General features: G+C 31.0%; 1 protein-coding gene across 4 annotated transcripts in view; it reads left to right on the plus strand.

The window, feature by feature from the left end:
- The window catches only part of LOC136079681 (voltage-dependent calcium channel subunit alpha-2/delta-4-like), a 50,358-nt gene extending 24,668 nt beyond the window's left edge, over positions 1-25,690 (plus strand). For 2 of the 4 annotated variants that reach the window (XM_065795861.1, XM_065795860.1), the window contains 2 exons: positions 20,290-20,526; positions 22,417-23,964. In XM_065795861.1, the coding sequence (XP_065651933.1) occupies positions 20,290-20,526; positions 22,417-22,757 (578 nt within the window). In that variant the 3' untranslated portion in view covers positions 22,758-23,964. Of the gene's footprint in view, positions 1-20,289; positions 20,527-22,416; positions 23,965-25,365 lie in introns of those variants that run through there. The other 2 variants (XM_065795862.1, XM_065795863.1) reach the window with 2 other exon arrangements.
- Positions 25,691-25,995: the final 305 nt, after the last annotated feature.

Genomic DNA, 25,995 nt, shown 5'->3' on the forward strand with positions numbered 1-25,995 from the left:
CCCTTGCGGGTCAGGCTATTTGTCAGTCGATGTAGCAGCACTCCCTTGCGAGTCAGGCTATTTGTCAGTCGATGTAGCAGCACTCCCTTGCGAGTCAGGCTATTTGTCAGTCGATGTAGCAGCACTCCCTTGCGAGTCAGGCTATAAGATAGTCGATGTAGCAACACTCCGCGCATGATTTACAGTAAAAAAAATAAAAATAAAAACATTTTATTAAAAAAAATTAAAATAAAAACATTTTATTAAAAAAAATAAAAATAAAAACATTGTTTATATTGTTAAAAACATTCAAAATGTTATAAAAACATTCAGAATGTTTTTAAAAACATTCTGGTCAATTAAATTTGCGTTTTTGTGGCTTTTTTAAAAAACGATTAATTTGTAATTAAATTAATGGTTTTTACTTTCGTCCAACACGGAAATGTTGGACGAAAGTCAAAAGTAATTAAAAGTGACGTATGTGTTGGCGTAAGAATCACTTTTTTCCTTCCGCTCTTCCTAAAGCCAACAAACTATAGAACTATATATATATATATATATATATATATATATATATATATATATATATATATATATATATATATATATATATTTGTTGCTGTATTTTTGATAAGTTTATAACTGATGCCTAAAATCAGTGTTATTTTTCTTTTAAATTGCTTGCTACGGATATGATTCAGTTACCCTGAAGGCTATTTTACTTGTGGTTCTGAGTGTTTTAAAATGAGTATCTCAATATTATTAACGTATTGGCCATGTTTTATAAAGTAACAATCTTCCATGAAATAAAAAACATTTATCGTAAAGAAAATAATAAGTTAATATTCATAACATCTATAATCACAATAAAGAAGCAAAAACAGCGAGAATACAAGAAACTCTTGCAAAGTAGAAAATAAAAATAAATAAAAAATTTCGAAATTAGTGCAGTCGGTTGATGCTTTTTTACGTAACAATATTTCACTGCCGGACACCAACAAATCCTTTTGCACAACTTAAGTTTATATATTCCTGTATGTAAAACAATCGAGACACAAACCGTTAAGCGAATAAAATTGGTTAAATTGGTCTTTAAAGATAAGAAAGATTTGTGTCTTGTTGACGCCATTATATTACGTCACGGTCGTAGTAATAACCAAATTCGGACGAATAACGGACGAATAAATAAAAACATGGCACGTTGTTAATGATTGAACTTTGCAATGACATCGCAAACGGTGGACACTTTTTATTAACAACTATAAATAATTTTTTAAAGAGTGAAAAAAGAAAAAGAAAAATCAATAAATCAGGAGATATTTTGCTTTAGTTTTTCAAAAATATAATCAATTATAAAGAAAAAACGAAATATCTAAAAAGAAGAAAAAAGAACGAACTAATTGAAAGGATATAAAATAAACTACAAAAGTAACGAAAATAATAATAAACAAAAAAAAGTTTAAAAATGAATGAAAAAGGAAAGAAAACATTCGAAAATTTGGGAAAACTCGGCATAACAAGATTTTATATTGTTTTTACTTTTTTCATATTTCGTTAGTTATTCATTTCATATTATGATTTATTTTAAGGTAGTTTTATTTAGCTATGCAATGATGTTTTCCGTTATGTAATGGTATTTTCTTTTCTTTAGTTTTTAGTATATGTAGTGCATATAGCTTTACTTATTATTTGTTGCTAATCATTAAAATCATTTGCTAGTTATTTACTCCATCATGTTAGTTTTATAAAGTGTTTCTTTTTTTCTTTCTATGTTTTATGAATTATTTATTGTTACTAGTTTGCTTGATTACATTATTATGCTTTGTACTTTTTTAGCGGTAGCTTTGTTTGTAATGTTTATTCCTTTTTTTGGTTTTTGTTTTTCACAGTGTTTTTCTGTTTTTGTTTTTTTTGTTTATTGTGTTATTGTGTTATTGTACAATATATTATGGTTTTCATATTTTAACAATTATGATTAACATATTTACTAAATCTATATAATTTTTTTAGTAGTAGTCGTTTTTATGTCATCGTTAATTGTTACGTTTTGTCAATTTTTTACTGTTTGTAACTGTAGCTATGTATGTATAAATGATTATTGTATAAAACGTAATATTGATTTATTTTATTTATTGTAATTACTGTATTACTATTATTATTATTATTACTATTAATAATATAATTATTAATATTACCAAGATTATTTGTATATATGTAAATTATTTTTTTAAGGTATTTACTTGTATGCTCTGTATGTTGTATTACTCTGTATGCTTATTTCTTGATGCGCTTTTCATTTCTTTCAGTTTTAATAACAATCATGTCTACCAGTAAAAGAAGAAAAATAGAGCTTGTTGATGTCGCACAATTTCCTGAGGTACTTGTTCCTGTGCGTGATATCAATTGGGAATTGTGCATTTTGTGTCAGCGTGTTTCACCGGAACCTCTTATAATTCCCAAAGAGGCAGGTTATAAAACTCTAAGTGAAAACTTGATCGAGTTCGATAATCATGAAGCTTTGCCACCAACTATTCGCTTGGATAAAATAAGTGATGGAAAGGAGTTATTGCACGCATTAATTGTTAATAAGGCAAAGTACCACAAGCTTCGCCGAAACAAGTACGACTCTCAGAAACTGCAGAGAATCATTGAGAGAAACCAAAATGTGCAAGATGATTCTGAAAACGCCCAGAGCTCTGCTAGGTGCATGCGATCCTCATGTAAAGCAGTTGACATAAAAAGTTGTTGTTTGCTTTGTGATGGTGAATCTGTGACAGGCAACCCCTTAGTACAGGCAAGCACAAAAGAAATTGGCCCAAAAGTGTATGCTCTAGCCATTGAAATGCAGGACACAAATCTGCTTAACAAAATAGCAAACCAAGATTTCATAGCACTCGAAGTCAAATATCATAAAGACTGTTACAGGGGATTTCTCAACAGAGCCCGCAGTCATGAGCGCTCCTTTAGCAATGATGAACACAATCTCTATCGATTGACTTATGGCTCTGTCATTGCGGAATTGGTTAGTTAGATGGAAGAGATGTTTATATATGGTACATCATCCCCTGTTTTTAAGCTGTCTGACATCAATAAACTTTGTGCAGATCGTATGTCGAGTCTCGGAGTTCAGTCTGAGTCTATCAACCGAACTAGACTGAAGGACGATTTAATTTCCTTAGTTCCTGGTTTGAGGGAAGACAAGTGTGGTAAAGAAGTCATCTTAAGCTTTGAGCCAGATGTGGGTAATGCCATACGTGATGCTTGCAACTTCAACGATATGTCGGACGGTATTTGCATTGCTCAGGCAGCTGGTATTCTCCGTAGAGATATGTTTAGAGAGTTTCCCAAATTCAGCGGCTCGCTTATAGGCGACTTTGGATCTCGTGATTGTGTGCCACCTTCCCTTGTAAATTTTGTTAATACTCTTTTAGGAGGCTACAATATCGACAATGGTTCACCTGCTTCCGCACCCGAGCAGGAAGCTGCTTATTCCATTGCACAGTTAATTCGATTTAATAGTGTAAAGCGTAGCAGAGCCAACAGACCTCAACAAATACGTCATCAAGCAAACCAAGAAACTCCATTGGCCGTGTACCTTGGTTTGATGATCCATAACTGCACTCGGAAAAGATCAGTTGTCGACAAATTGAATTCTCTAGGTTTAAGTATTTCATATGACCGAGTTCAAGAAATTGAATCAAGTTTGACTAATGAAAAGTGCAAATTTTATGAGCAAATAGGTCATGTGATACCAAGTTGCCTGTCTGAAGGTGTTTTTACAACAGCTGCGATAGACAATATTGATCACAATCCATCTTCAACTACATCTAACGATTCATTCCACGGCTCTAGCGTCACAATTATTCAGCATCCGGATACTCCCCATTCAAATTCAAAATCCACTTCAGATGGACTCCTTTGGTCTAGGAAAATCAATAGCAAATTGCCGGATACATACACCACTCTCCCTGCAACGAATAATGTTGTTTCCGAACCACTAATGACCACCGTGAATGCATCACCTATTGCTAGTGATCCAATAACCATTGAGCAGTTGACACCTTGGCTAAATTCTGTGCAGGAGTCTGTGTATAACACATCAACAAATAAAACTTCATTCGCTGCTTTCCATGCGGAAAGAAATATGCATCCAGCAACCTTTCCATGTCATAACATACTATTGCCATTGCTAACAGATCACATTCAGTCTCCAGCAACAGTACGCCATTTGATGGATGTAATAATAAAAATAACGAGTGCTGTCAATAACAAACAAGGTGCTGTTATAACTGGTGATCAGCCCGTGTACGCAGTTGCAAAGTATATACAATGGAAGTTTCCGGATGTTTATGGAGAGGATAAAATAGTCATTATGATGGGTGGACTCCATATTGAAATGGCCATTCAAAACATGATTGGAAAGTGGTTGAAGGGCAGTGGTTGGACTGAAATGTTCATAAAAGCAGAGGTTGCTAGCATTGGAAGGAGTGAGTCGCTGCTTAAATCGTCGCACATAAAGAGAACAAGATATGCGCACGAAGTGAGCCTGGCATCTCTTTTCATTCTTCGTGATGAGGCGTATAAGCTAGATTGTAAGGACTTTGTTGAGTCATTGGAAGAGTGGATTTCCAGGAAAAGCAACGAATCTAATCAGTTTCTTTATTGGCAAACCGTTATGGAGTTGGAGAGCCTGCTACTGAGTTTTGTGCGCAGTATTCGCGAATCAAACTTCGAGGAGTACGTGCGAATGCTAAAGCAGATTGCTCCGTGGTTCTTCGCACTTGATCTAACTAATTACTCTCGCTGGTTGCCGGTTTTCATCAAAACCTTGGAAGAGCTACCTGTCCGACACCCTTATGTGTTTGAGGAATTCAAAAAGGGCCACTTCACAAGTAGGAAAACTAACGCGGACTTCTCTGCCATGTCTGATGACCAGCTTCATGAACAGAACAACAAATTGATCAAGAGTGACGGAGGAGCAATCAATGTACTTCATAACGAAACTGCTCTTCTTAAGTGGATGGTGGCTGGTCCAGAAATTTCTCGAATGATTAATGAGTTTGAGAATGAAGTTCGCAGTTCCACTTCTTTGGGTTATCAACACCGTCGCCATCATGAAGACAGAAATAGTTTTCAGACTCGTTATCTTCATCACGTGTCTGAAGTGGTGAAATCTATGCGCGATGATGGGAATCCTTTTGCGGAGCAGTTACTGCAGACAGCAGACAACCATAAGATTATAATGTCCAATTCAGCTGAAAAAACTGTTCAAGAAGCCAAGATCACAGGGCAACAGCAATACAACGAGTACGTAGCTGACCGTCTTGTGTCCAGACAAAAGTCAATTCATGAGCCTTTGAAAAGAAACAAATTTGAATTGTTCCACAGTTTGAAAATTCTAGGTTCCAAACATAAAACTAAAATCGCTGATCTTAAACATGACTCCAACTACTTTTGTAAAATGTATGTAGCAAGTCAAAATCGTGTTAGTGATATAGAGGATTTCTTTTCACACGAAAACAACCGTTATCCGCCGTCAATTTCTGAATTCGGAAGGAAGCGTAAGGCCACCAGCAAATCAGATGTCCTCATTTGTTTGGAACAGTATGGTAGCGAGAAACAACAAGACTTCAACCTTGACTATAAGGTTTCTGCTCTGATTGTTGATGGTGCAGCACTCGTACACATGCTTCACCCGAGATCGTCAAAGACATTCTCTGACTACTGCGAAAATGTGATTGGACCATTCGTGGACAGACTTCTGAGATCCGTGCAGCGCCTTGACATTGTTTTTGATCGGTATGTCCCAAAAAGCTTGAAGTCCGAAACACGGGAAGATCGTGGATCAGGGCAACGCATAAACGTCACAATGGGTACACTTATTCCAAAAAAGTTTGACAGATTCCTATCTGTGGACTTCAATAAGACGCAACTGTTCGGCCTTATTTCCAGATTCGTTTTAACGCAATCCGTAGTTGGAAAAGTTATTGTTTGTACCATTGAAGAAACTGCATGTGCCAGTCAACAAGATTTAGATGTATCGTCCATATCTCCTTGTAGTGCTGAAGAGGCAGATGGCCGTCTTTTGCTCCATGCTAATCATGCACTGAAAAATGGCACCTTAACTATAACTATACGCACTGTGGACTCCGATGTGGTCGTTGTAGCTCTCTCTGTGTTTAGCCAGATGATTGGAGTGAAAGAGTTGTGGATTGATTTTGGAGTTGGAAAAGGAAGACGAATGATAGGAGTTCACCATCTACATCAACACATTCCAGATGGTGTATCGTCAAATTTACCATTCTTCCATGCCTTCACCGGATGTGACACAGTATCAACATTCTGTGGGATTGGAAAACGAACGGCATGGAAAGCGTGGATGAACTACCGAGTAGTTGATGCTGCATTTCACAATCTTTCCACGTCAGACTTAAAAAATGATGTCTTAACTGATACGGCAATGAAGGCCATTGAGCGATTTGTAGTATTGATGTACGATCGATCATCAACCGCTGCTGGCGTAAACGAATGCCGCCGTATACTCTACACCATGGCCGATGGCAGCCATCTTGAAATTTCAAAACATTGATTTCAGTCAGTTTTATGTAACTTTTCTCTTAGAACAAATCGATGTTTATTTGAAGTGGATATCACTACTAGTTCTACAGTTATGACCATTTAAATACATTCAAAATGGCCGCCATTCGCCATTTTGAATAATTCATCAGTAAAACGATTCCAGATGCATAACAAGTTTGTGTCTCGCTATTTTTTTGTTGCTCATACCGTCCACTATCACTATGCAAAGTTACACGCTGGTGTCCAGAAGTGAAATGTTTTTATGATAGCCAGCTGCACTATTGTTATAAATATCTGGGTAGATAAATTGTTGTATATACAGTTAGTATATGTTAGTTAAGTGGTAACCTTTGGTTTTTTAAAAATACAAACTTTTCTCCTTTTGTAACAATAAAAAAACGAAACTTCTAAATAAATCTTTTATTATATTATAGTAGTTTGGTTTTAATGTTTCAAACACATTTCTAAAGTCTCACAATACTCATATATTTACTTTAAAAAATGTTGTGCTTGTCCAGATAAATGCGCATTACATTCTACCTTTATAAGACAGTCTGGTAAGATATATAGTAGACACGTAACTATAGATATATACTTTATCAAAAAAAACAAAACAACAACAACAAAAAAAAAAATGTCACGACAACTTGAGAATCGGTTATTTAAAAGTAAAACTCTTAACGGCATTGTATCCAGCTCTTATCGAGTATAAAAAATAATATTAATAGGAATAATAATAATAATAAGATAAAAGGTGGACTACTGCTTTGGCTGTTGTACGTACTAATATTTGGTACCAGCTAAAAGAAATATTAAATTTTTGGCTCAAATTTTTTGCCAAAATTAAGAGTAAAAATATTTCTATTAATTTTGCACTTAATAGTACATCAATAATCATTTTTGAAGTTTATGCCAACTTACCCCATGATTGTTAGCGTAAATTTTTTTTTTTTTTTGAGGACCCGGGAAGGCCTCAAGAATTTTTTTTTAATTTAAACATGTAATAAAGTTTGGTAGTTTAATGTTACAGGATTTCTTTGCTCTAGAACGTGTCACTGCTTTTTGACAATTTATTATCAATGTTTTGGAATATGTTTAAACAAAATTTATTTATTGTATCCAGTTGTTAAATTATATATTTAGATAGTCATACATTTAGATCTGATTTTAAAAGGTATAAACAATTTTTGTATCAGATGAAATACTTACAAAGTGCAAAAAAAAAAGTAGCACTGTATCAAATTTTGAACGATGTGGTTTCATCATTTTAAAACACCAAAATGATACCAAAGAAGTTCTTGAAAACAAATGTACGATTGCTTGTGAAATCGTTTTTCAACATACCAAAATAGATCAAACGATGGCAAACCCTCAAGGTTTTGTTCTAAAGTCAAAGATTTTAGAAGAAGAAAAGAGTATAATTAAATCTTGATGATACTGTTTTCTTCTTACAAATCGAGGTTGACGCTCATTGTACAACTAGGATGAACCAATTTGCTAGTAATATATTGAAAGAATTTGCAATTGTGATTTCAAAATCAACTATCGGACTAATATTGAATATTACTTTTGCAACTAATTAATACTAATCAATATAAATTGGTTCTCGAAATACTTCCATTTGCTTTACAACATCACTAAAAGGGCATTCAACGGTAAACCTTTTACTGAGTATATTCAGGAACTAATTTTGAGACTCCGGATATTTTGAAAATATATATTTTTTTAAGAGCAATATACGCTTTTTTAAAAGTTGAGCGTTTAAAAAATTGTTATGGTTGGGCATTTCAACTTGTTGTTATTATATACGGGCAATTCAACTTGTTATTATTAAAGATGGGCAATTTAACTTGTTGTTAATATGAGTGGGCAATTCAACTTACTGTTATTATGGATGGACAATTCAACTTGTTGTCAATATGGATTAGTAATTCAACTTATTGTTATGATAAATGCCTATTCATCATTCAATAACTTTAACTTGTTATTGTTATGGATGGGCTATTCAAGTTGTTGTTATAATGAATGGGCAATTCGATTTGTAATTATTATGGATTCAACTTGTTATTATTATGGATAAGCAATTTAACTTTTTGTTATTATGGATGGGTAGTTTAACTTGTTGTATTTACCACGGTACATACTGTTCTTCAACCCTTTTGAAAAACCCTTGTTCATCAAATGGAAAAAAAATAAAAAACAAACAAATTTACGTAATGAGGTAATGAGAGGAAATGGACAAACTTCCGACGGTTTAAACCTTGGATACTTTTGCAATATGTCGCAATTTATTTAAAGATGTCTCAAGATGAAAATAAATTGGCCAAAAATTACAAAGAAACTTATGGTTAGTAAAGCAATTCGATTAAAACAGTCAAAAGTCAATTAAAAATTGTCAAAAATCAATGACACTTTATTAAAATTTGATAACACATTGTCAATTTGAGCCGGAAAACCCTTTATTGGCTTGTGTCTTCCCTCTCTCCACCCCTTCTCTCTAATAAATTTCCACTAAAACAAAAGTCGAACAAAAAAAAAGTCTCAAAATGTTTTATATATATATATATATATATATATATATATGTATATATATATATATATATATATATATATATATATATATATATATATATATATATAAAATTGTTAAAGAAAACATATATAAGCTTCAAAATATCTAAGTATAAAAGCAAGATATAGCAATAAAAAAATATTTTGTCAAATAAAAGTAAAAGTTATACAATTAAATATAAAATAAAAAGCGTGTTTAAAGTTGCTGCAAATATGTGAATTACTTACCAATTTTAGTAAAACAATTTTCAAAATCAAGATAATATATGGAGTTATAATACAATATTTTAAAAAGGGCAATATTTTATGTAAATGTTATTTATTTCAATCGATTTTTTAAACAACATTTTTCTCTTTATAATTTTTTTTTTCTAATTTACAGTCGCGCCCAGGAAAAAAAGTTCGATAGAAGTTCTATAAACTTTTGGAACATACGGTCTATAGAAATCCTATAGAATTGTCTATAGAATGTTTATTAATTTCTATAGAAATTGCTATAAAACTTTATTTTCTATAATATCAAAAGTAGAAAAAAAGTTCAACTGGAATTTCTATAGAAATTAACAAAGATTATATAGAAATTCTATAGAATTCTATAGAATTTCTATAGACCATAAGTTCCAAAAGATTATAGAAATTCTATAAAACTTTTTTTATTCGGCGTCTACTTCAACCAGATCATTAGTATATTCATTAATATTTTAAATGTAAATAAACGGTTTTAAATTGTTTTATAAGATCTATATAATGGTTTAAAACCATTATGAAATTAAAATTGACTTTGGTTTTTATACTTTTGTTCAGTCACTGGCCCACTGCGCAACACCGGAATTTCGATATAATAAACTTACCTTAATGAAAAGGTACTGCTAGTTCAGATTAGGGTTGTCAAAGTTTGGTTATTTATGAAGAAAGGCGCTGTGGAAAATTTGTTTTTAATTAAGATTTTTAACGCGCTCTCCTACATAAATAACCGAATTTTGACATCCCTAATTCAGATCTATCAAAAAAGTAACTACAATTAGGAAATCAAAATTACTGAAATTCTGGTTTATAAGTGATGGTTTGCTTTAACTGCTTTAAATAAAATTTTTTATATATTTCTTTTATTTGTCTGTTTTTGCAAATTTTTTTAGCACAATGACAAAATAACTATTAACTAAAGAGATGGAAAAATTAAAGACTTTCTTAACTGTATGTAAAACAATTGGAAGTTTAATCAGCTTACACGAAATAGCGATTTTTTCTAACTTTTCAAACATGTGCTATTTTCTGCGCTCTTATATATTATGTTTTGAAAAAAGCTATTATATCTTCCAAAATTTGCTTTAAGGTTAGGAGAATGCTTTTAAATAAGTTCCAAACCAAGCAGCACATTTCGCAGTGTGCTGCTCAGAAACAATATATTTATTTTTTTAAATAAAATTTTTCATACACTACGGCACAAAAAGACTATTTTAAAATTATAATATATAATTTTGATATTTATACTCATTCTTTTAAAGTCAAAATCATTTTTATTTTTTAATTGGTTAGGGTAATATTGCTGTTATATTTGATGCAGGTAATCTGCGGTACTTGAACTTGACTGAGCAATGAAAGCCCACAAAGAAATATAAAACATTTCTATTAAAAAACTTTTAAAATGAAGCAATATATATGTATATATGTATGTATATATAAAACAAGATAAATGCATAGAATAATAATTAAATAAAAATTTTTTTAATAAAATGACAAAAAACAACAGACTGAAGTATAAATGTTAATATATAATTATTATATTTTAATAGAAAACCCCAAAATACTCAACTACACTACCAATGTGATAAATGCTGTTAGATAAAACTTTATTATAAATACAAGTCGCTAAAATGGTAATTATTGGATAAATAAACTTTTAATTGCTAATTCAGTAAAAGAAAATAAACAGTTAAAAGTAAAAGTAAAGGATTATTAAACAAAGCAAAAATAAAAATTTCTAAAAAAGAAGATTATCATTTAAAATAATAAAAGATGTCAAAACTAGAATAAAATAAGATTGGTAATATATTTTTATCAAGTTTGAACATAAAAATAAAAACATGATAGAGGTTTAGTTTATATACATTTAGAATATTGATGTCATTAAATAAGGTAAGTGTGGGTATTAAGGCCCGGCGGGTAATAGGCCCACTAATCCAAACTTAGGGAAAAAATAAATTGTGAAACTTTTTTTCGACATTAAAATATTAGAGTTATCTGGTTTTATCACTTGCAGCAAAAAAAAATCAGCATTTCTTTACATTTTCATTTTTTTAGGTGGGCCTTAATACCCATACTTACCTTAGTATTTGTGCGCGTGAAAAGCGATCTACGTTCGAAACTATCCTAATAGCTTGTTTTTTTTTGCGAAGCAATTTTTATATTTTCGTCGCGTTAGTGCTGAACTAAGCAATGTTCGCCAAACTTAAGTGGTAATGAATAAAAGAAAAGTAAATGTTTTTTAAACTAGATTGATCTAATAACTGCTTAGCTTTGTACATTATACCTAAATTTTACGATATTTTACATTCAACTACAACTATATGTTTCCTCCAGGTTACATTTTCGTCAAGAAACACGCCTAAAAACTTTATTGATATCTCTCTCTTTATTAATTTATTATCAATAAAAAGGTCCGGAAAGAAGAGAATAACTGATTTTTTATGTAGACGATGGAATAAAGTGTATTTTGATTTAGTAATATTCAAAGATAATTTTGTTGATTTAAACCATTGGGTTAGTTTGTCTAGTTCTTTGTATACTGTTTGAAATAATATATTGATATCTTTAATGGAATAAAACAAGCTGGTATCATCTGCAAACTAAATTGTATTAAAAATGTTATAAAACTTACTTATACTTTTTATATAAACGAGAAATAGATGTGGTCCTAAAATTGATACTTGAGGAACACCACATTTAATTGTGTCATAATTAGTTTTTCCTTCGTCATATACTAGATACTGCTTCCTTTTAGTCAAATAGCTCTCAAACCAGGACAACTGAGTATTTTTTATACCATAACTATTGAGTTTTGAAAAAAGAATTTGATGATTGGTTGTATTGAAACTTTTACGTAAATCAATAGAAAGGCCTAGGGTATACTTGCCTTCATCAAACAATTTAAATATGTCCTGAACAAGGTGAATGATTGCATGATCGATGAAATGGCCAGATTTGAATCCAAATTGTTTATGGTAAAGAATGTTATTTACATTTAAAAAAGAATAACGCCTATTACACATAACTCGCTCTAATATTTTAGAAAAACAAGTAAGATTTGGGGATAGGACAATAATTTGCATATTCAGAAGGGTCGCCTGATTTTAAAATTGGAATGATTTTTGAAACTTTTAGATTTTCTTAAAAATATGTAATAATGGAATTGAGATGTGTTTTATTGATTTGTTTACTACATTACTACTTTTAGCATCGAAACCTATGCGTTTATTTGGCTTTAACAAAGAGACTGCGTCAAATAATTCTTTTTCCGTAAGTTTAGGATTAGACATGACACTAATGTTGTTTGAGGTAACGTAAGAATTAAAGTGTATTTGAAAAGTTGCTATACTAGATGATAAAATAGGATTTTTATTTACAAAAAAACTGATTAAGTGTTTGTAAATAAAGATCCTATTTTATCATCATGTTGTGTTATTAACTAAGATTATTTGGAAGTATATTTCCGTATAAGCATTTTTTACAGATTATCTCCTTTATACTTTGCCATGTTTTATTCGAATCATTTTTGTGTTTCATTAATTGTTCCGAATAGTAATGCTTCTTTGAGCGTTTAAAAACGTATGAAAAACTTTGTTTTTCATACGAAATAACTTCTCGTTTAATAAAAGCATAATTTTGTTTTTACTGCTTTTTTTACATTCAAGGTTTTTGTATACAATGACTCCACACTCAGTTAGAAATAAATATAGTTTCATTACCTTGCTATTCCTTTAAATACATATTTTTTCATATAATTTCTATAACTATAAAAGGAGGTAAAATTGACTGTTTGCGAATTCACAAAACATGACATTGATTTACAATACGATGGTTTAAGGTAATGTGGTGTTTTTGATATCACTAAAATGAGAAAAGACGCAACTACATCAAGCACGCAAAAATAAGAGGGTTTGCATTATAAACTACGTTAATAAAAGTGTTCCCAAGCAATACACTGGTCCTGAGAGCAAGTGAAGATTGGGTTGTCACCATCATCTTTGTTAATGGCTTTATTGGCTGCAAGAATGCTGGGGACAAACGATAATTCTGGAACATTTTTCTCAGAAACCGCTAGCCAGATAAGAATCTTATGTTCATAATTTTTGCAATATTTAATATTTATCGGAGTCTTGTCTCTGTCACTGAGGTATTAGGTGGCATTTATGAGCATGAAAAATGTGTTTTAACCTGTGTCATTTAAAAGTCAGTCCTGCTTTTTTCTAATTAAGAAAAATCAGAACTGACTTTTAAAGCTATTTCATGGAAAATTGTCCATGAAATAGCTTACATAAGACATCAATGGTTTTTTTATTTTGCCTAGTATTAAAAAAGATTCAACAAAGTTATACATATATTATGAAGAAAAGACAAAAAATCTCCCAACAAAGTTTGTTTACAATTGCTTAATTATAAGAAGAACAAATTATAACCAAGAGTAAATAATCTTTTTCGAGTGTGGTGATTCATATGACTAACAGAGCAAAAAGCATACATAAAATTTAAAGGAATTAATCAAATAACAAGGTTTTCCAAACATCACACATTATTTTTTAATTAGGAGTCATTAATTTTTACCCTGCGATAAAGAATTCGGAAACATATAAAGGTTGATCTGTTGTTTTAATCAAGAGTACTCTTCTTTGCAAATATGCAAGGCTCATCACGAGAGCAAATAAACTAAATAATTTTTCTATTTAAATAATTAATTCTACAGATACTCTCTTTTTCAAGTCATGATGGATAAAAAATATTAAAAAATTAAAAACTTTAATGAAACATTTGAAGGAGGCATTCAAAAATCAAAGAATTTCTTTCCGGATATCAAAAATTTCAAGTTTAACTACAATTGACACCAAAATTGGGGAAACACCAAAATTGGGGAAAATACAAATAAGGGATTAAATAAATGTTTTTACTATCAATTATTATAGTATGGCTGATTTTACAAAAATTTCACCTGCTTCGCCAACAGAAAAGACATAAATATTGGCAAAAAATTAAAAGTATGTTAATGAGCACAAAGACTACTAACATAGTTCTGTTTTTTTAATAAGTGGCCAATTATCAAAATAGATGACTGTCCTACCGATGTTGAAGAGTTTACATATTTTATATTTTGTTTCATTTCTTTATTTCTTTTCTTATATTACGACTTGTGAAACTTATATGTAAACTCCATGCCCTGCTGCTTTGCAGAGTGTACTTTGCTAGGCAAATGCTAGGAGAAACAAACTCTAACTTAAAAATCCTCTGCTTTGGGGATCTTGGTTGAAATGGCTAGAAATGGTGTCTCAATAAAATTCTTATCTTGGGTAGATTTTAACTACATCCAGCTACAGTCTTGTGGGAGGACTCCTAAGCAAAGGTTTAGAAGTGAACAGAACATTTCTGTTGACCAGCCTTGAACCCCTTCTTTATCTATTAGGCTGGAATAAATGTAAACCTGTTTTATATTGTTTCCTACCTAGAATGATGAACACTGGATCAAATTTGACTCTTCTCATAGGTTTTTACTTGCCTGCCTGATAGTGGCTATGAAACTCTTCCTGTTATCTTCTAATGAGGGTACGGCTCTAAAACTCAGTTTAATGGTTCTGAGGCCAGCTTCATGGTTTCATGAGCAAGGTTTCATGAGCTCTGTGGTAGCTCTCAGTGAGGCTGATTCCATCAACAGCTGCAAAATATTAGAATATTATTAGTGTCATGTTGTGCATAAATTGTTTCCTTGTTAATGCTTTTGGTTCGCATTGTCCAGGCCACATAAGGAGCCTATGTTACGACTTACTTTTAATTAGCAGGACTAAGAAAATTGTATAGCTTATTGCTTAGGATGCCGTGCTCTATGTATGAATGAGTCAAGTTCTCTTTAAACTTAAAACATGCTAAAAGTAACCATAAATTTTTAACATGAAAAACCATCTCCACAACCTAACTGTTATACTATATCTTTTACTAACATTTGTGGTCTGCAATACAACTTTCCATCAGTCGAATCTAACCTCTTCCGAAAATCGTTAAACTTCCTTGCTCTTAGTGAGATTAATTTAACTTCTGCTATTTCTTCTTCAGATCTCAGTGTTGATGGGTACTATCCTTTGATTCGCAAAGACTCCATTAGTCACATACTTGCCTTAGGGGTATACATACGAATCAATTCACCTATTTGTCGTGAAATTAGATTTGAACCCTTTGACCATTATTTTATGTGCTTTTGCCTAGCACCTCTTCACTCTATTACCTTTCCCTTTATCGCTCTTTATCGTTCTCCTTCTTCACAAGACTGCATTCTTTTAGATGCAATTTCTGATCAAATTGACGATGCCATCGATCTTAAGCCTTCTACCAACATTGTTGTTATTGGTGACTTTAATGCTCATTACACTAATGGCTTGGCTCTAACTCCACGGATCCAGCTGGCACTAAAGTCTATACCTTCTGTATTTCTCAATCTATTAGTCAGATAGTTAACTTTGTGACTCGTTTTCCCGATAACCCTAATCATTTACCTTTACTACCTGATTTATGCATGGTTTACTACCTGATTTATGCATTCAGTTTCTCCTTTTTCTCCTTTAGGTGGTTATGACCATGCTATGATCTCTTTAAATGTTTCATCTGGTTCTTCCTTTTTGGACTCGTCCTATTATTGCCCTACTTACTACTAACCTAAAGCTGACTGGGATTTATTTTGTGATTTTCTTCGTAACGGCTTGGGTTAACGGTGCTTGGGTTAATTTTTTTCCCTCTCAGCTGAAAAATGCGCCTCCAACGTAACCTCCTGAATTCAGCTAGGAATAGAAGCTTTTATTTCTTCTTGTGGGTTCCAAGTTAAGCCTCATTCTACTCCATGGTTTTCACCCTCTTGTGCAGCTGCTATATCTAATCGTAATAATATTTTCATATTTGTTCAAAAGAACAACTCTCTTGAGAACAAACAGCTATTTATTATTGTATGAAACTGATGTAAAAAGTTACTGTTAAAGATGCTAAACTCCAATATTCTCACTTCACTAAATTTTGTATTTTATCTCAGAAGTTAAGATTTTTCAAAAGTCTAGAGACTTTTGGAAAATCTTAATAGTGTTAGGTCTAATATTCCATCTCTCATTCACGGGACTGATCTTATTACCTCTCCCAAGGATAAGGCAGAACTATTTGAAAATAACTTTTCTTCTAATTTAACTCTCAAATCTTATGGCCATTCTATTTCTTTCCAATTAAACAGGTTATCTAATTGTTAGACATTCAAATCACTTCAGCTTCCGTTGCTAAAGTCATATTGCAATTAAACTCTTCAAAATAGTTTTACAAAATTGATCTCCAGAACTCTCTTCAATACTCTCTCAACTATTTGAGAGAGTATTTAAGAGAGTTGTACTTGACTGAGTCTTGTTTTCTTGCCTGCTGGAAAATGGCATCCGTTGTTCCAATTTTCAAAAACTCCGGTGAACATTCTGACCCCTCCAATAATCGTCCGTTAAGTCTACTTTCTGTTATTAGCAAGATTTTTGAGTCTTTGTTAAACAAATTTGTCACATCTCATCTTGAGTCAAATAACTTACTGCCAAACAATTAATACATTTTTCAATCCTCTTGCTCTACAGCTGACTTGCTAACTGCTCTGACCGAAAGTTTTTATTGTGCATAAAATGAAGGCGCAGAGGCTAGAGCTATTGCTGTAAACATATCAAAGGCTTTCGACAAAGATTGACATGCTGATCTTCTCCATAAGCTTGTTTCATATGACGTATCTGGAAAAACACTCTAAACACTCTCCCAGCACTCTTCTTTATTTCAATTAACTGCTGAGGTACGTCAAGCTGTTATTCTTGGTCCTATTTTGTTTCTTATCTACATTAACAACCTTCCCAACAACATTACAACTAATGTAGCTCTTTTTTCTGATGACTCAACTTTGTGCTCCTGTCTTGACAAAAAGTCTTCTCTTTTTAATTGCTTAGAACAGGCAACCGATCTTGAATCTGATCTTACTTCTGTAACATTGGAGCTCACAGTGGCTTGTAAATTGTAAAACTCCAACAAAACTCAGTTATTTATTGTTAACAACTATTGCTGTACTGTTGACAATCTTATATTAATAAATGACAACCCTCTCACTGAGCCCGCTTCTTTACGTCTTAATGGATTGTCGTTAACCACAAATCTTTAATGGAAACCATATAAACAATTGATTGCTAAATTACCATCTGCTAAGGTTGCTTCTCTTAATTGTGCTCACCATTTTCTCTCTCCTGATTCAATTCTCTACCTCTACAAATCTCTTATTCGTCCCTGTATAGAATACTGTTGCCTTATTTGGGCTGGTTCTTCTAATGATGCTCTTTCTCTTCTAGACAAGGTCCAAAAACGCATTTTAAACGCAGTTAGACCCAATATATCAGCTAGCGCCTCTTTCCCCTTGTCGTAAAGGTTGCGCCTCTTTCCTATTATCGTAAAATTGCATCTCTTTCTCTTTTCTACAAATACTACCATGGTCGCTGCTCAAAGGAGCTATTATCTCTAGTTCCATCAACTAAAACTCATTCTCGCTTGACTCGTCAGCGAGCAATGTCTCATTTATTTACTGTATCTGTCCCTGCATGCTCTAAAAACTTTAATTTATCTAGTTTTTTACCTGTACCTCAAGCCTTTGGAACTCTCACCCATATTCAAGTATTCAATATTTATATATATATATATATATATATATATATATATATATATATATACACTATTCATTAAAATCATTTGCGACATTATTTCTTATTCTGTTATTCGACAATCAATAATGCGACAATTTACAACTCTATTCCTTTATTGCATCTTCGAATATCAAGTTTGTGACAATAAAAATTTGCGACAATCTAAATTTTGAGACACTATTCTGCCATACTGCAAAATTTATTTGTTTTTATTCACTTAACTCAACGTTGATCCAATGTATATAATAATCACAAGTTGATTCAATGTATATAGATTGACTTTGATCCAATATAATCTTTCTCTTTAGCCCAACTTTGATTAAATGTACATAAATCAACGCTGTTCTAACGTATACAACCTGAGTGAAAGTCCGAAGTAGTCGAGTTAGAAAAAAAGAATAGAGTAAAGCGAACAAACGCTTATTCTTCATTCAACATCCTAACTAGATGTTAAAATGTGCAATTAATTATTAATTATTATTGCATTTAACTTTGAAACTGTGCAAATAATATTAGCCTATATACCGTATTGAAGTTTATTTCTCTGATCAACTACTAAAAAAATAAAAGGCTTTAAAACTAAAATTTATCCGAATTAACTGTGTCAAATACCCGACTAGCCAACTAAATTCGTAAAAAAACCGACTATAACTTGAAAATCACCTTCTTTTGGGGAAGGAGGGGGGTTGAAACATCCCCCACACCCTTCTCACCTCCCTTTCCCACGTAAAATCGCCTCTGGTTATTGGGCATTTCAGTTTAAAAATCAATTAAGATCTATTTCAATTTTTGAAGCGTTGTTTCTGTTGCACCAGCTTTCTTTAATTTCTTTTAAAAATGCTTTTAAGTTATCGTTTTCTCTTACTTTTTGGTATTCCTCATTCAGTATTTTTTTAATTCTGTTTTGGATTTCTACCAAAAGCGCTATCCTTGAAAACTTCTTCTTTTCATGGAACAACCTTTGTTTATTACAATATATTTTATATAAACACTCGTTTAATATAATTTTTCCAATATTCTATATATATACAAACTTTGTGATGATGCAAAAAAGGAAAGTTTTGAATGTGATTTCTAGGTATGGAAAGTGTGGGTAGATTATGTTAATGAGTTCAGTAGAGTATTTTGTTATTTGCTTTGTTATATGTTCTGTTTTAGCATGTCGTTAGAAAATGTTTGATACATTCTTTTTTCGGCGATATTGCTCATACTTTTTTTAAAACAATGTTTCATTTCGAGTGGTTTAACGTGACTTTATCATACTTTTGGGTATGCAAGGTTTTATATAGTACTTATGGTGTAAGTTTTGTGATTTAGATAGGACGGTTATATTTTAAATATAGAAGTGGTATGGTTTTGTTATGGTCATTTTTTTGACTTTTGGTGTTGATTATTACTTTCAATTTTGGCAGTAATGAATGATTCAATATAATAATGGTGCTAGTGATTTTTTTCATCAACAATATGTACGAATCCAAGGAACATTATTTCCTATTTACTGATATCATGAAGTTTATTATTATTGGAATGAGCTTCAAATTTTGTTTATTGATTATTGCTTGTTGTGACGACTCTCTCTTAATCCGTAACTCCAAAACACAAACCTTCAAAACGTGAACCTTGAAAACACGAAGCTTGAATACACGAGCATTGAAAACACGAACCTTGAAAAAAAAGATAAGAGCGGAACTACGAGGGTCGTAGAATTAGTTAAACTTTGAACTTATTGCTTACAAAGCAAGTTAAATTAATTTGTTAAAACAATAACAAAAATAGTTTAAAAGAAGAAACGCAATCATTTTTTGAACAATATTGTTCTTGTTTCATCAAAAACTAAGGAGTTAACACCGCGCATTCTTTCAAATTTTATTTTAATTTATTTTACTTTTTACATATTTTCAAGCAAAACAAAAAATTATAAAAATAAATCATAATTTTAGTTTTAATTATAACAAGTTATATCACAATGATATAATTATATAATAGCAATATACATAACCATGAACATAAGTCAGAAATTTTGAAATGCATTTTTATTTGTTAAAAATGTATTTAAAAAATGCAGTATTTGTTAATAATTGCAGTTATAATATTTTAGTCGGAAACCTTTTTCCTGTTACAGTATTAAAACATTGGTGTTTTGACATTGTAGACAGTGATGACAAATTTTTGTTTATGTTTAAAGAAAACAATGACTATATATACTTTTTAGCTATAGCAAAGATAGCGGCTCGAATGATTATTCATGCTTTGGGAGAAAATAATTATTTCAACGTAATTACTGTTAGCAACGGAGCAAAACTCATAGAACCATGTGTTCCATATCTTAGTCAAGCAACAAAGTTTAATAAGGAAAAAATGCAAATCGCTATTAACAAAATTGAAAAACCAAATAATGTTCTTAATCTTACAAACGGTATCCTTTTGGCATTCTATATCTTAAACTCAGGTAAATTTATCTAAAATTACTTTTTTAATGATTCATAAATAATTAAAAACTTTATTTCGGCTTGCAGACACTTTTGAGTTGGCTTCCAGAGACACTTTTGAGTTGGCTTCCAGAGAAACTTTTGAGTTGGCTTGCAGAGAAACTTTTGAGTTAGGAGGAAAAAAAAAGCTCCGACTCATTTCCCGGTAGACACCACTGATGTTATCCCAAAAAATAACAAATAAAGTTTTGAATGACATGCCGCACATTGTATTGCTTCATACAAGCTAGTTAGACGAAATTATTTTGTTCTCCAATTTGATTCCTAAGAATGTAGTTTATAGTATTTTGGTATTTTAATGATCAGTTTCGCATTTTTTGATTATTTTTAAGTTTTAGGGAGTTTTAGTTTTGAAAACGTTATTTAAGTAATAAAAATTAATTCTTTATTACAACACGTAAATTATGACAAAATTTTGGCTAAAATTGAATTAAAAAATAAACATAATTCAGTTGATAACGTAAAATAAAAAAATATTTTCCTAACATTATCATTGGATGAATCATTGCTATTTTCCTCATCCGAAGAATCGGACCCTAAATAATCTTCATTATCACACAGAATTATATTCCAACCAGCTGTGGTGGTATTACAGGTAGGATAATTAAATTAATTTGACAACTTCCATCTTCCAAACTTCCAACGAAAATTTACCCATCTTCTTACTTGACAATTCTCTGTGTGAGTTAATGGCAGGCTCTGATTTTACAAAAAGCGTATCGAACAAATATATATTTGTAGAAATACATGAGTTTTTTTTTGTACGATTCTCGCGAAATTAACAAAAATCTTTTTTGCGAGCTTCTTGAGATTCTTCGGAGTTAGTTCGGAAATAGTTGTGCAATTAGAAAATGCTTATATAACTTCTGTGCTATGTACAAGTATTTTGTTCACAGCAAGAAATACGTGTACATAGCACGAAAAGATTATTTAAAAATGCACCCTACTTTCAATTGGACTAAAAAGAATATAAACAGTAATTTTTCTATAGAGTTGACCCATTTGAGCCTAATTTTACAAAACTTTTAAACTTTCTTATAAATTTATTGATACACAAGAACACTGAAATGGTGGGACTTAAACGTTAGCTGAAAGAAAGAGAAGAAAATCAAACAAACTAAGACGATGAAGATAAAACTATTTATAACAAAAAAACTTTTCAGGGTTCTTGTGTTTCAGTAAATTTACAAGATGTAAAAGTTTTAGAACTTCGAAGCAAAAGTTTTATAAAATTAAGCTTAGTTGGGTCATATCTAAACAAAAAATCAATTTCTTTTTTTAGTCCAATTGAATAAAGTTTTATTTTATTTAATTGGACTTAAAAAATATATTTTAAAAATAATTATTATTCCTTAATAAGCTTTACTTTTTTACTTTCTCTAGCTTAAACTTAGGGGAGAGTAGGGTAATGTGGGGGTAACTCCTAACATGATTAAAACGGCAAAATATAAAAAGATATTTGACCATTTCTCAATTGCTGAGACGAGGCCCCATCCTCAGTTCTGGACGTGGAGCATAACTCCTCAGTTTCTGGATGTTGCAACAAAAATGGATAGCCGATGACTAGCCACATGTCGGAAAGTTATTGGCTAGCCATTTATAGCGGCTGCCACTAATGATTTCACAAAATAACAAATGAGCAAAACTCCAATGAATCGCTCAAAATGCTTTTGAGGTCCACTGCAACTCCACTAAAACAATGATTGCTAGATTACAAATAAAATAATTGTCTCGTATATTTAATTAACGTTATTATAATAATTCAATAAATCGATATTTATATATATTTTTATTTGTAGTATTTTTTTTTAAATAACTTTTAACGTTTTTTAAAATATATTTTTAAACAGCTGTAGGAGGAAATAATAGAATTTATCGAGTCAGTTGTAATAAACTTATCATTGTAATAAGCGATGGATTGAAAGGCAATTACAATAACGCTGGTAAAGCTGTATTCGACAGAATGAATTCTGAAAAAATTGTTCGTGTATTTTCATATCTTGTAGGTCTAGTAAAAAATCCTAACGACCGAGCATTAAAAGAAATGTCTTGTAATAACCGAGGGTATTTTTATAAAATAGAAACTCTTGGTAACATTTGGAATTCTGTTGTAGAGTATTTAGAAGTGCTTAGTAGATCATTGGCAAGTCATAAAGATGAAATAAAGCCAACATTATCTCCAGTTTATTGAGATTCTTCCGGAAAAAACATGGTGTTGACAATGCCTTTAGGTGTTTTTAACGATAAAAAAAATAAGTGGTGTAGTTGGAATTGATATTCTTTTGAGTATATTTAAGTTAGCTGTTCCTGAATATGAGTTAGGAATGTTTAGTCATTTGGTAATAATTAATGAAAACGGATTTGTAGTTGAACACCCAAAATTTATATCTCAGCATGGTTTTCTGCCATCTCCAATAAATGTATTACTAGAAAATTTAGAATATAGTGTAAATAAAAATGACTCTATAATGTTAAAAGAAAAAATGTTACAAGGAGAAAACGAATCAATGCAGTTTCCTATATTTTGGTTGTATGATGATGATCGCAAGATAATGATCACTAACGTAACACATAATTTAATCCAATCTATTATTCAGAGATAATCGCATCATATGCAATTAGTGAGACGGACGTATCTTATTACAAAGTAAACCGCTCAACAGTTAATCCGTTATTCAAACGAGGAGTTAATGCATTATACGTAGATCCACCTGAAAATGCAACAAATAGTTCTCTATAGTACTTTTGTAAATATACCAATTTGGTTGTTTTGTGATCAACTTATAATATACCAAATTGGTCTTTTTGAGACAAACTAATAACCAGCAAATCAAAACGGATGTATAGTGAAACAAACGATAACGTAAAAAACTTTCTTTCAGTTGCCGACCTTCACTCTTTTTTATCCGTTTATGAAAAAATTGAAGATTTAAATGATCGATGTAACGAAGAACTGATCAGTAATTTACTAGTGACAGCTGCAATAGTTCACAAGTACGTTAATGAAAGTTGTCAGTTTTATCAAACTGGAAGTGTAAAAAAAACACTTTATTTCAATCACTCTACGTATCGACTGCAGGAGGTTATACAAGGTATGCAAGTTAACAAATTCAGCTCAACTTGAATTTTGACTTTCAACATAAACATAGTATTTTCGTGCTGAGAATTTAGATGTTGGTGAAAAAAATTAAAATGATAAACAGTTGAAAATAGATAAAGAATTAAAATTTTATAAAACAAATATAACTGTGAGTATATGTATAGATGTAAAATAAACGTAAAAGAAAGTGAGCGCGTATGTGTATGCGTGTACAAGTGTATGTAAATGTGTATGTGGTAATGATGATTTTTATTACTAATTTGTATAAAAATGAAATAAAATATTATCAATTGGAAGGTATGAATTCTTTTTAACTAGTAATTCTGGTGTACGCTTGAAGAAAAGTGTTTCTAAACAAACTCTGAAACAATAACAAATTTATTTTACGTATATTAAGTATCCGCTTGTTCTTTTTCAACCTTTCAAAGCTATTATCAACATGCTGTTCATAAGCACATTTTACCAACATGCTGTTTATTTCATACATTCATTTCATACTTTCAATATTTAACTTAAAACTATTTCCTTACCTAATATGTCCTTTTCTGGCATTCACCTTACCACCATTACCACCTTACCACCATTACCACTTTACCTTACTTTTACCTAGGTTTAAAAAAAAAAAAAAAAGTTGAAACTTTAATATCTTATTCTCATACAAATATTCCAATATGAAGATCTACATACTTCGTAAAAAATTCATTTTTTCGTAAAAATTTTAATTCTTTATCTATTTTCAATAATATAGTATCGAATCAAGTTTCATTTTATAATTTTAATCAGTATATATATTAAAGCATCCAATCCATTTATACAATTAATCAGTATATATAACAAAGTATCCGATCATTTTACACATTACTATATATATATATATTATTATATATCTTATATATATTATTAGCTTTATTTAAAAGGCTATACTATTATATAAATTTTGTACATTCAAGTTGGAGTCAAAGGTAGTTAATACTTAATATTGTTACGTTTTCTTTTCCGATTCTTATTTTATTACAACTATTTTTAAGTTTTCGAACTCCTGCCAGTGATAGATTCATCATTTCCAGGTGAAAGAAGTAAAGATGATCTCATAGCATAATGTTGGAAAGAATAGAGATGATCATCTTATGTTAATAAAATTGTTTCTGCATCAATATATTACATAAAAAGATTTTTTTATAAAATGTGTTGGTGGTGGTAATGGTCCAAACATCCTCCTTAATCCACCATCAAAGCTATAAAAGTTAAAAAGTAAACATGTGCTACTTATATAAGTTAAATAACATTTTTTTTAAATATATTGTTAGAATATATTTTTAGATATATTACTATTAACAAAACAGTTACGAAACCGGATCTCAATAGACTTCGAATATCTTCGTTTGAAGATGCAATGTCTTTTCCTAACTTAGACATAATAGTGTCAGCGCCAGTTCAATATGGACTCGTTAAAAAATTTATTCATATTAAAGCTTCATTTTGGATAAAACGTAACAATGAAAAAGTATTAATGGCAAGTATGTGTGAAAATACTACTTTAATTATTGTCTAATTTAACTATATTTTCTATTTTGTATATAATTATCTTATTATGTTGCCGTGTTCTAAGTGTAAAAAAAAGGTTTACTTTTAATTTGTGTACTCGTAGCTGTATGTTTTGTTAGTTTATTTGCCTTATTATATTTGTTTTTTTAATCAGTTACAGGAACCGAAATTAATTTTGAATTATTCAAAGAAATGTTTGATAATGCCATAAAATCAATTAGACTAAATTGTAAAACCAACACAACAACTACCTGTGCTATTATTGACCAAAACCGTTATATTCTTTTCAGCAATCTAGGTGATGACTCAATAGGAACTTTTTTAGAAAGTATCAAGGAAATCTAATGTCTTATTTATCAACACCTAATGTTTCAATATTCAAAAAGATTGAACTTGAAGATACTCAAGCCGTGTGTCCAGAGCCGAAAACATACTCGTCTACTTCAAATATTCTATTTACTCCCGCAAAGATGCTATTTACTTTTTTAGGATGGATTTTTTAGTTTTTATGGCGTATTTTAAATTATGCTTTTGTTTTCGTTGTTGCTCTACTTCAAGAACCCACAGTTAAAAATCGGGCGTTTGTTCGCTCCGGGTTTATCAGCTGTTCTAAAATAGTATCATTTTATTTATTTCAAAATGAGAGTTTGAATGAAGTTTACTCCAACATAAGTAATCAAAATAAAACTTCTCTGCGTTTTGAGTGTGCACCTTCTAAATACATTTATTTTGTATTGGCTGTTATTCCAAAAATCAATTTGATATTTATTAATGTTGATGACCC

The sequence above is a fragment of the Hydra vulgaris genome, chromosome 04 (genome assembly GCF_038396675.1).
Source record: "Hydra vulgaris chromosome 04, alternate assembly HydraT2T_AEP".
Taxonomy (NCBI): domain Eukaryota; kingdom Metazoa; phylum Cnidaria; class Hydrozoa; order Anthoathecata; family Hydridae; genus Hydra; species Hydra vulgaris.